Source organism: Ovis canadensis, chromosome 2 (assembly GCF_042477335.2).
Source record: "Ovis canadensis isolate MfBH-ARS-UI-01 breed Bighorn chromosome 2, ARS-UI_OviCan_v2, whole genome shotgun sequence".
In the NCBI taxonomy this organism is placed as follows: Eukaryota; Metazoa; Chordata; class Mammalia; order Artiodactyla; family Bovidae; genus Ovis; species Ovis canadensis.
In genome coordinates, this window is record NC_091246.1 from 252679170 (window position 1) to 252691377 (window position 12208).

Genomic DNA, 12208 nt, shown 5'->3' on the forward strand with positions numbered 1-12208 from the left:
TTTCTATTTAATAACTGTATATTGAAATTAAGACAAATAATTATAACAAATCAAAATTGTTTCTGTGTAACAACTGATTTCTTTTGCTGACAAATCTTTTGAACTTAAAATGTAAGTAAAGCTTACAGAAAAACAGGTTCATCCATATAATAGGGGTTTCATTAGTTCATTGGCTGAATAATATTCCGTGGTATGGACATATCACTTTTAATTGATGCATTCATCAGTTGTTGGACTTTTTGGACTGTTTCTGCCTTTAAGCTATTGTGGAATTCTTTCTGGACTCCCCAGTCTGTCCCATCAGTCCCATCCTGATGCCAGTCCCATACTGTTTTTTATCTCTGTAGCTTTGTAGTAAGCTTTGATATCAGGAACTGGAGGACTTTGCTCTGGCTTGTTTTGGCAATTCTCTATCCCTTGAATTTCAAATATGAATTTTAAAATAATTTTGTCAGTATCTGTAAGAAAAAATCTAGCAGGGTTTTGATAGAAATTGAATTGAATCTCATCTTAAGCAACTCAGTTTTGGGGTGGCTTGTTGGGCAACAATGGCTGATCATACAAGCAGGGAGATTACCCCGTTTTGGGAAGCATTCCTTGTGTCATGGGTGAAGACAAAGGGAAGTTCCAAATAATCAAACTATCTGCAGTGTCTCCTTCTAGATGGCAAGTAGGACCTTTCTTTGGACTCAGGAGCCTCTGATTGGTGGCTTCGGCTGCATTTCCAAGTTGAGCCCCTGTCGTCACTTAAGAGATGGGTTCAGGAGCTGCCTGCTCCTGCTGCTTGGCTCACATCCCTCGCCCAGGGCCTGATGTTCTAACAGAAACAACCGGACCTGGGATTTCCTTTCTTCTCCAGCCTTGGGTGCCTCCTCCTTGGAGCAGGGATTTGCTGACGGAAACGGGTCTGGGCTGCCCAGGCCCACACCAACAGAGGGAGGCGCAGCAGCGGAGCTGAGAATCTGGAGATGAGCAGACGCCAGCAGGCTTCAGCTAAGCGTGAAGGCACTGCCTCTGTTTTCAGAGGGGTGGGCCTTCCAGTATGCGGGATCTTCAATTCCCAAGCAGGAATCGAACCTGCACCCCGCGCAGAGTCTTAACCACTGGACCTCCAGAAAAGTCCCACTTTTCCCCTTTTTTTAAAAGCCACTGATAAAATGACTGTGCGTTAAAATGCCCCGCAGCATCCTGGGGGGTTTTATCTTTCTTGGAAGGTTTTTGTCCAAATTATTCCCTTTCTGAGTATCCAGTGAGATAATTCGGACAGAAAATCCACCTCAGGATGGACGGCCCTCTTTCCCTCTGTCACGTGGGAACGTGAGGGCCGCCTGCAGCCCCACCGAGAGGTCAGGCTGGGAGACCCCCCGCCACCTCTGCCCCGGGGGCTCCAGCTCGTGGGTCCACCCCTCGGGCAGGAAGGCGCAGGCAGGGAGGAGACGAGTCACAGCAGCTGAGAGAGAAACCTGCGGGCCCACTCAGTGACTGGGCCACAGGCAGGGCTAGCGCTGGCTTTATTCAGACGGGAAGCGCCCCAGAGGGGCTCAGCCCAAGGCGTTGCACGTTGTGAAGGCACCTGGGAGGGAGGCAGGGGTCTAGAAAAATAACGCGTGGATCCAGACGATGGAGGACGACCACGAAATCAGCTTAAGGCAAGGCCGGCCAGGGAGAGAGCAGGAGAGGCGACGGAAGAGGGAGACACCTCCGGCGCCTGAGCCGGGCGGGGGCCTAGCGGAAGTAGCTGGGACAGTCGTGGGCGACCAGGCGCCAGGCCTGATCAAAGGCCTGCACGACGGCCGGCTCCAGGGGCCCCTCCTCAGTGGCCGCCAAGTTCTCTTCCAGCTGCTCCAGGCTGGACATGCCCAGGATGACCGCGTCCCCGTGGGCGCCCTGCAAGGGGAGACGGCCGGACGTCACGCACTGATGCCCCACAGAGAACCCATCACACACACCCCCGCCCAGCCCTGCCCCTGCCAAGACCTGGGGTGGGGCAGGCTCTTTATACCCTGCGTAGTGAGAGAGTTAATTCTCAGGTAGGTTGATAAGAAGTCCAGGGTCCCCAAGGAGGAGAAAGTCATCTGGGGCTCTCAAGAAGGAGAAAAGGGCAAACTTTTTTTCCCTACATTCCTTAGTCTTAGTCACATAACACCTTAGTTTCTTTAAGCCCATAGCTAGTGATTATACAATAAAACAACTCATCTTAAGCTGTGTACTAAGGCCAAAGAACGCTCAAACTACCGCACAACTGCACTCATCTCACATTCTAGGAAAGTAATGCTCAAAATGCTCCAAACCAGGCTTCAGCAATACATGAACCGTGAAATTCCAGATGTTCAAGCAGGTCTTAGAAAAGGCAGAGGAACCAGAGATCAAATTGCCAACAACTGCTGGATCATTGAAAAAGCAAGAGAGTTCCAGAAAAACATCTACTTCTGCTTTGTTGACTATGCCAAAGCCTTTGACTGTGTGGATCACAATACACTGTGGAAAATTCTGAAAGAGATGGGAATACCAGACCACCTGACCTGACCTGCCTCTTGAGAAATCTGTATACAGGACAGGAAGCAACAGTTAGAACTGGACATGGAACAACAGACTGGTTCCAAATAGGAAGAGGAGTACGTCAAGGCTGTATATTGTCACCCTGCTTATTTAACTTCTATGCAGAGTACATTATGAGAAACGCTGGGCTGGAGGAAGCACAAGCTGGAATCAAGATTGCCGGGAGAAATATCAATAACCTCAGATATGCAGATGACACCACCTTTATGGCAGAAAGTGAAGAAGAACTAAAGAGCCTCTTGATGAAAGTGAAAGAGGAGGGTGAAAAAGTTGGCTTAAAGCTCAACATTCAGAAAAGTAAGATCATGGCATCCGGTCCCATCACTTCATGGCAAATAGATGGGGAAACAGCGGCTGACTTTATTCTTTTGGGCTCCAAAATCACTGCAGACGGTGACTGCAGCCATGAAATTAAAAGACCCTTACTTTTGGAAGGAAAGTTATGACCAACCTAGACAGCATATTAAAAAGCAAAGACATTACTTTGCCAACAAAGGTCCGTCTAGTCAAGGCTATGGTTTTTCCTGTGGTCATGTATGGATGTGAGAGTTGGACTATAAAGAAAGCTGAGTGCTGAAGAATTGATGCTTTTGAACTGTGGTGTTGGAGAAGACTCTTGAGAGTCCCTTGGACTGCAAGGAGATCCAATCAGTCCATCCTAAAGGAAATCAGTCCTGAGTGTTCATTGGAAGGAGTGCTGCTGAAGCTGAAGCTCCAATACTTTGGCCACCTGTTGCAAAGAAGTGACTCATTTGAAAAGACCCTGATGCTGGCAAAGATTGAAGGCAGAAGGAGAAGGGGATGACAGAGGATGAGATGGCTGGGTGGCATCACCGATTCAGTGGACAGGAGTTTGGGTAAACTCCGGGAGTTGGTGATGGACAGGGAGGCCTAGTGTGCTGCAGTCCATGGGGTTGCAAAAAGTCGGGCACAACTGAGCGACTGAACTGAACTGAACTGAACTGAACTGAAGTGAAATCGCTCAGTCATGTCCAACTCTTTGTGACCCCATGGACTGTAGCCTAAGTCATGCTGGCTCCTCAAAGAGAGCGGGGGCAGGGCTTCCAGGGACGGTGGGGGTGGGGGGAGGTTACCTGGAGCTGGGAATGGTGGTACATCCACCGCAGGGCGGCTGAGGTCATGCTGGGGGCGCTGGTGCCATACGCAGCCTGCAGGGCCTTCTCCACCAGGGCGATGCCCTCGAAGTGGTGCTCCTTCCAGTAGCTGGACAGGTTGGGGGGGCGGCAGCACGGGGTCAGGACCACGGGTCTCACGGGGGCCTCTGCCTGAGAGCAACCCAGGAAGCCCCCGCAGCACGGAGGGGCCAGGGTCCCCTCGGGCAGGGCGTCTCCTGCTTTTCTGGGCAACAGAGCCACCCAGGACGCTGGCTCCCTCACCAGAGACCTCAAGGATGTCTCTGCTCTTAAGAACGCAAACCCTGCCCTTACTTTACCTGGAGAAACAGGAAGCCAGGACGGGGGCACAGCCCGGCCCCAGGCCTCCTGTTCCTCCATCTGGGGCCCTGTCTTTCCCCCTTGGCAGGTGACCAGTTTTCTTAGGCATGAGTTATGACTTGGAAGGTCGGCCATGAGGCCCAGGGATCGGCATTCCTCACGGAGGTCCCAGGAAAACAAAACGAAGCCTTGCAGAGGGTTTCCTAATTCCTCCAGGAATCGAGAGAGCTAGGTGCAGGCAGCAAGGGAAGGCCCTGAAAGGAAAGCAGCCCCAGGGATGTCCCACTTTCAGACTATGGGGACCCTCCCACTCTGCCTGTCCTGGCGCCATCTGCCCCCAGCTCACCGATTCCTGTAGACCTCTGCCCAGCTGTTCCCAAAGAAGCGGCCCACGGGCTGTTTCTTGTCCTTGTCCTCATACTTGTACCTGCCGGTCAGCAGGCCTCCTGCGGGAAGGCTGCGGTCAGACCCCCAGGCACTGCCCCAGAGCCCGTCTCGCTGGAAGTGGGGGTGATGGCGGGGAACCAGGACAGATGGAGGTCCTGGCAAAACCCTCCCCTTCCCAGGCCTGGGGCCAGGCTTCTCCCGGGTCAGGAAGGGGCAGAACGGGGTCAGGAAGGCCCTCCCACCCAGGGGAGCCTGTGCCCGCAGCCAGTACCAGCCAGAGGGTTGTAGGCGTAGAACCTCAGTCCAAAGCGCCGGAGGCAGGGCAGGAGCTCCGTCTCCACCTGCCGGGTGGTGGCGTTGTACATGCCCTGCAGGCAGAAGGGCCAGCTGAGCGGGGGCCCGGCTGGGGAGCCCCAGCCTGCTCTCAAAGTCTTCGGTCAAGACCCCCGGCACCCCAGCATGGTTTCCAAAGTCACTACTGGTGGACGGGGAGAGGGGGCTGGGCCCCAGGAAGGGACGGCAGCCTGGCTCTGCCATCCCACACACATCCGCAGGCACCAGCCACGGGCTGGACCCCGAGCTCTCAAACACACGTGGACCTGGTGAGCTCTCTGCTTCAGGAGATGTCAGAGTCGAGTTAAAATCAAAGCAGAGTGGACGCTCCTGATGGTTCAGTGGTTAAGAATCCACCTTGCGATGCCAGGGGCACGGGTCTGATCCCTGGTAGGGCAACTAAGCCTGAGAGCTGCAACTGGAGAGTCCGTGGGCCGCAATGCGGGTCCTGTGTGACGCAGCTGAGACCCGAGGCAGCCAAACAAGCAAGCAAGCAAACAGGACGGGACAGATGAGCAAAGGTGGCTTCTGTGATCACGGCAGATTCTCAGAGATACTCGCTCAATGCATAAAGCTGGGGTCTGGAGACTAGAGGACCCACTGGGCTGTCGCGAAAGCCTTCCAGAGGAAGAGGTATCTAAGCGACACCCAGACACTCCTTCCAGGGGGAAGGGAGAGGCGAGTTCGGGCTGACCGCAGAGCCAGCAGCAGGCAGGAAGGGGGGCCAGGGCCTGAGGGCCCCGGGGGCCGTCTACAGCCTGGGAGCAGGGGAGTGAGAGAGGGCGGGGGGCACAAGAGGACCTGGGATGGCAGGCGCCCTGGAGTCGGGCCTCTGCAGCCCCGGCCTCACCTGGTACACGGTGGGCAGGATCCAGCCGTTGCTCCTGCACAGGGTACAGATCTCAGCCACCTCCCAGGCGGCATAGTTGGAGAGGCCGAGCTCCACGAACTTGCCCTGCGGGGGAGAGGCCACGGTCAGACTCCCCCGCAGCCTAGAAGGCCAGTCCCAGAGACTGGGACCCTGGGCGTGGGGTCCGTCCCCTGCTCTGCTCCGGGACAGCCCTGGAGCCTCTGCTCTCTGGGCACCACCAGGCCAGGATGGGGAGTGGGGGCCGCCCTCACCTCCTGGTGCAGCCGGTGGCAGGCGCGCAGCGTCTCTTCCACGGGGGTGCTGTGGTCTGGCAGGTGCAGGTAAAACAGGTCCACTCGGGGGCACTGCAGCCGCTGGAGGGACGTCTCCAGCTGGGACCGGAGGCTGTCAGGCTTCAGAGAGTTTTCTTCCAATGGATTGGCCTTGGTGGCAATTTTTACTTTGGGAAGAGAAAAATAGAAGTTCAGGTCAACTTAGAAATCATTGGTGAGGATCTAGGGTTAATGGTTAAGCGGCAGGCCTGGGTTCATGCCTCAGCTCTGCCAATTCCAGCTCTATGACCTTGACCAAGTGATTCAACCTCTCTGAGCCGCACGCCAGTATTCTTGCCAGGAAAAACCAGGGACAGAGAAGCCGGGCAGGCTACAGTCCATGGGATCGCAGAGTCGGACATGACTGAGCACGCACGTACGTGTGTGCACACACACCACACAGACACACACAGAGTCTCAATTTTCTCAATTGTAAATCGAGAGTGTCAATGGTGCTGTCTAGCTGGGAGGCCCTGAGGATTGATCAGAACTCTGACACACTTGCTCATTATGAGCTGCTAATGTTATCACTACAGTGACTATTTACCAGACAGCTGGGTGTGGCATGCCTGGCACTTCAGGTTGGAAGAGGAATGCCAACCCTGGATCCCTGCCCTCAAGGACCCACAGTCTAAGGGGACACCACGGGGTAAGTGAGGTCAGGACACGCAGGAGTAGGGGGGAGGAGCCCTGAGAATTCAGGGAAGGCTTTCTAGGGCTTTGAATCTCCAAGAGGAGTCAAAGGCTACCCTGGGGCAAGAACATGGCTTTGAGGAGTCATGCCTGCGATCCCACAGACCTAAAACACCAGGTCTGGGGGTACACGAGACGAGAGAAGGGGCCACAGACCAGAGAGATGCAAAGGGCCCTGAGGGCACCCCTTAGAATTTGACTTCAGGGGACCACAGGGCGACTCTAAACACTTCCAGCCAGCAAGTTAGGGGGTCGGCTTTGCAGTTTTGAACGATGACTCCGAATGAAACACAAAGAACCTAGGGCACAGGTCTGGAGACAGGGAAAACGGCAAGGAGACTGTGGCAGGAATTCAGGAAAGAGAATCAAGAGGCCTCAACCGGGGCCCCAGGGGAGGATTATATTTCTGTCAGAGAAACATCCAACTGAGAAAAGGCCAGTGTTGTGCTACCTGTGTGACCCAGGAAGGAGTTAAATACCTTTCTCCCCATCCTCTTTAAGAATCAGATGAGCAAGCTATGGATGAGAAGAGAGCCCTTTCTGCGCTGTTTACTCTTGGAAAGTCACCTCAGCAGGCCAGACCCCTTTAGATGGGAGAGACCAGGCTGGAGGGCTGAAGGCCTACTCATTTGGAATTTTCCATTCCACCACCTCCTCCCCTTTGGCCCACACCCCGTCTTGACATTAACTTCAAATCTGAGATTTAAGAACTGTAGCCCAGCTGGTTCCAGCCTAAAGGAGGGAAAAGGAGATGCTGCAGAAGAAAAGTAATCAGAAATAAGACCAATGTAAATGCCTGTGGACAGATTAATGGATAAACAAGATGTGGTACGTATATGGGATATTCCTCAGCCATCAGGAAAGAATGAAATGATGCCATTTACAACAACATCAAAGGACCTAGCAATTATCATTCTAAGTAAAGTAAGTTAGAGAAAGACAAACATGATACCGCTTACATGTGGAATCTAAAAAAGATTATACAAATGATATATTTACAAAGCAGAAACAGACTCACGGACAGAAAACAAACTTATGGTTACCAAAGGGGGAAGGGGGTGATAAATTAGGAGTTTGGGATTAGCATATACAATCATATATAGAAAATGGGGCTTCCCAGGTGGCTTAGTGGTAAAGAATCCACCTGCCAATGCAGGAGATGTGGGGACACGGGTTTGATCCCTGGATCAGGAAGATCCCCTGGAAAAGGAAATGGCAACCCACTCCAGCATTCTCACCAGGTAGATCCCAGGGGTAGAGGAAGGAGCCTGGCAGGCTACAGTCCATGGGGCTGCAAAGAGTTGGACACAATTTAGTGATCGAGCAAGCAATATTTATAAAAATAGACAGCCAACAAGGACCTACTGTAAAGCAAAGGAACTATACTCAATATCATAATAATCTATGATGGAAAAGAATCTGAAATATATATATATATATATATATAACTAAATCCCTTTGCTGTACATCTGAAATTAACTCAACACTGTAAATCAACTATACTTCAATTAAAATTAAAAAATATAATAATAAGACCAGAGATGTCATGGTGAGGCCGCCAAGTGACCTAGAAAGAGTGCAGCTCTGAGCCCCATGCATTTCTCGTCTTGTTCCAGATCTACCATGCCATGAATCATTTCTCCCTGAGACACCCCAGAGTGAAAGATGGCACACTATTAGTAGACGGCGTCTACTATTACCAGAACCGCATACCTACTAACAGTATCAGCCAGCGTTGCTGAGCCCTCACTATGTGCCTGCCCGGCACATTATAAGCACTGCAGATGGCATCAGACTGGTGGGGGACCTTCCCCTGGGCCCATACAATAAACCTCCGCTGGGCTCCATTGCCTGCTCCAATACCCTCAGCACTGCCAAACCTCATTGCCTTTGCACATTCTCTGCTCACACCCACTGCCAGGAATGCCCTTTCTCCTCTTCTGGAAAAGTATCAGTTCAAGGTCTGATGTTCCCTTTTCTGAGCATTCTTCTTTAGCCCTTTCTGGGAAGGGAACTCTCTTCTGGGCTCCCCAGCTGTCTCTAGACTCTGAGCTCCCTGGAATGGGTGACTGTCAATTCCTCTTCTATGGCTTCGGACAGAGGCTGGGACAGAGGCGGCAGTTAGACGGGGTACCTCCCCCACACCTTATATCAGCTACTGTGGCAGCTCCTGCTGCTCCCAGGCGAGCAGTGGAAAAGTGAAAGTGCTAGGCACTCACTCCTGTCCCACTCTTTTGCCACCCCATGCACTGTAGCCCGCCAGGCTTCTCTGTCCATGGGGACTCTCCAGGTAGGAACACTGGAGTGGGTTGCCATGCCCTTCTCCAGGGAATCTTCCCGACCCAGGGATCGAACCCAGGTCTCTGCATTGCAAGCAAATTCTTTACCATCTGGGGCACCAGGGAAGCCCGGGTGAAGTGGGAGACACTGAGGACTGAACTGCGGGGCCAGGGCTCCAGGGAGGGGGCCGGGGATCAGAGCAATGAGGAAACCGGTCCCGCCGGTTCCAAAGACTGATCTGCAACGGTGCCAGGGAGTGCCAGGGCAATAAGGGCAGGACTCCTGCAGATCGGACCGTACAGGGCACCTGCGGGTGAGGGGAAAGGGGGAAGGGGCTGCCCAGCGCCAAATTCCGTTTTCAGGGCCCCCTGAGAAGGGCTAGCCAAGTCGTTCCAGGCTCTGCCACGGTTGGGACGTTACCAAGAGGAAGGGAAAATGAGAGGAAAAGAGTCAAGACCAAATGTCTGGCTGTCCGAGCTGATGTGCAAGGGCGCTGGGAAGCGGGAGTTTCACAGAGCTGCGGGGAGGCCTGGGGAGGGGGGCAAGGTGGACAAGGCGGTCGGTCCCGGCCGCGGCCAGAGCATGGCTCAGGGGCGGTCACGGTGCCGGGTCCGGGGGGCCAGGCGTTACCTTTGCAGCCGCTGCCGCCCAGCCCGAGCCCCAGGCCGCCCAGGATGCTCTCGGACTGGCCGTCAGCGTACACGAAGGCCGTGTCGATCTCGGTGTGGCCGCGCTCCAGGAAGGCGCGCACGGCCGCGGCGCTGCTGGGCACGTCCATGCGACGCCCCATTTCCATGGCGCCCAAGACGGTGGCAGGCCGGGTAGGGACACCCCGTGGGTACGACTGTGGCTGGGCCATGGCGAGAGGGCGGGCAACGCAGGGGCCCCGAAGCCGAACGCACCCAGGGACAAAGCGGTGAGGGCGGGCGCTTTCAGGAGAGGTAGGCCCCGCCCACCTGACAGGGGGCGGAGCGAAGTGACGAGTGTAGCCCCGCCCCCTACCCGGGACACCCCCCCCCCCCCAGGCAGGGGCCTTTCCTAAGGGTTGAAGATGACACACTTTATCTTGGGGGGGCCTCCAAAATCACTGCAGATGGTGACTGCAACCATGAAATTAACAGACGCTTGCTCCTTGGAAGAAAAGTTATGACCAACCTAGACAGCATATTAAAAAGCAGAGACATTACTTTGCCAACAAAGTCCTGTCTAGTCAAGGGTATGGTTTTCCCAGGAGTCATGTATGGATGTGAGAGTTGGACTATAAAAAAGGCTAAGCACGGAAGAATTGATGCTTTTAACCTGTGGTGTTGGAGAAGACTCTTGAGAGCTCCTTGGACAGCAAGGAGATAAAACCAGTCCATCCTAATGGAAATCAGTCCTGAATATTCATAGGAAGGACTGATGCTGAAGCTGAAACTCCAATACTTTGGCCACCTGATGTGAAGAACTGACTCCTTGGAAAAGACCCTGATGCTGGGAGGGATTGAAGGCGGGAGGAGAAGGGGACAACAGAGGATGAGATGGTGGGATGGCATCACCGACTCAATGGACATGAGTTTGAGTAAACTCTGGGAGTTGGTGATGGACAGGGAGGCCTGGCGTGCTGCAGTCTATGGGGTCGCAAAGAGTCGGACACGACTGAGCGACTGAACTGAAGATCCTAAAATGTGGTCTTGGCCCAGAGGTGGTGCCTTGGGGCCGTCCCGCCATCTTACAGGCCCCAGAGGCTGGCTCTGTGGTTCTCTTGTTGGGACTTGACAAAGGCTCCAGCCAGTGTTCAAGTATTGAAAGAACTCACAGCCAGTGTTCAAGTATTGAAAGAACTCAAATGAAAACACCTTTCAAAAATGAAAGCAAAGACTTTGTTCAGACAAAGGTTAGAGAGAATTCATAGCAACGAGCTTTCACTACGGGCTTCCCTGGTGGCAGCTCAGCTGGTGAAGAATCTGCCTGGAAGGTGGGAGACCTGGGTTCTATCCTCGGGGTTGGGAAGATCCACTGCAGAAGGGAACAGCTCCCCACTCCAGTATCCTGACCTGGATTATCCCATGGATTGTATAGTTTATGCAGTCGCGAAGAGTCAGACACAACTGAGCGACTCTCACTTCAGTTTACTTCTTCACTATAGCAAATATTGGGAGAAATACTTCAGACAGAAGAAAAGCTGGATTTACACACACACAATATGAAGAGTGCTGGAAATGGTAAACACAAGGACAAATATAATCTTTAACCTTTTTTTATGTTTAACTTTTTAAACACTTTTTATAAAGTTAAAATACACTTACTGTATGACTCAGCAAAAACTACACCCTAGTAATCTTTGTGAACCTATCTACCTTATTGCCAAATTCAGACTTAAATTGAAGAAAGTAGGGAAAACCACTAGACCATTCAAAACCACTAGACCATTCAGGTATGACCTAAATCAAATCCCTTATGATTATACAGTGGTAGTGAGAAATAGATTTAAGGGCCTAGATCTGATAGATAGAAAGCCTGATGAACTATGGACTGATGTTCGTGACATTGTACAGGAGACAGGGATCAAGACCATCTTCATGGAAAAGAAATGGCTGTCTGGGGGGGCCTTACAAATAGCTGTGAAAAGAAGAGAAGTGAAAAGCAAAGGAGAAAAGGAAAGATATAGGCATCTGAATGCAGAGTTCCAAAGAATAGCAAGGAGAGATAAGAGAGCCTTCCTCAGTGATCAATGCAAAGAAATAGAGGAAAACAACAGAAGGGGAAAGACTAGAGATCTCTTCAAAAAATTAGAGATACCAAGGGAACACTGGATGCAAAGAAGGGCTCAATAAAGGACAGAAATGGTATGGATCTAACAGAAGCAGAAAATATTAAGAAGAGGTGGCAAGAATACATAGAAAAACTGTACAAAAAATATCATCAAGACCCAGATAATCACGATGGTGTAATCACTCACCTAGAGTCAGACATCCTGGAATGTGAAGTCAAGTGGGACTTAGAAAGCATCACTACGAACAAAGCTAATGGAGGTGATTGAATTCCAATTGAGCTATTTCAAATCCTGAAAGATGATGCTGTGAAAGTGCTGCACTCAATATGCCAGCAAATTTGGAAAACTCAGCAGTGGCCACAGGACTGGAAAAGGTCAGTTTTCATTCCAATCCCAAAGAAAGGCAATGCCAAAGAATGTTCAAACTACCACACAATTGCACTCATCTCACACACTAGTAAAGTAATGCTCAAAATGCTCCAAGCCAGGTTTCAGCAATACATGAACCGTGAACTTCCAGATGTTCAAGCTGGTTTTAGAAAAAGCAGAGGAACCAGAGATCAAA

The 12208-nt window shown here is 52.1% G+C and overlaps 1 protein-coding gene across 2 annotated transcripts; it reads right to left on the reverse strand.

The window, feature by feature from the left end:
• Positions 1 to 1451: 1451 nt before the first annotated feature.
• On the reverse strand, positions 1452 to 9855 carry LOC138434449 (aflatoxin B1 aldehyde reductase member 3). Of its 2 annotated transcripts, none has more exons than XR_011254791.1 (7): positions 9519 to 9835; positions 5856 to 6043; positions 5584 to 5688; positions 4672 to 4768; positions 4360 to 4459; positions 3654 to 4267; positions 1452 to 1887 (listed from the first exon to the last, which is right to left on the reverse strand). XR_011254791.1 is itself a non-coding variant. In XM_069579247.1 (7 exons), exons 1-7 carry the CDS (start codon positions 9745 to 9747, stop codon positions 1726 to 1728), a joined length of 1011 nt encoding a protein of 336 aa, XP_069435348.1. In that variant the 5' UTR covers positions 9748 to 9855; the 3' UTR covers positions 1452 to 1725. The 2 variants fall into 2 exon arrangements, 1 of the variants encoding a protein (XP_069435348.1); XM_069579247.1 differs by having other exon boundaries at positions 3654 to 3783; positions 9519 to 9855.
• Positions 9856 to 12208: the final 2353 nt, after the last annotated feature.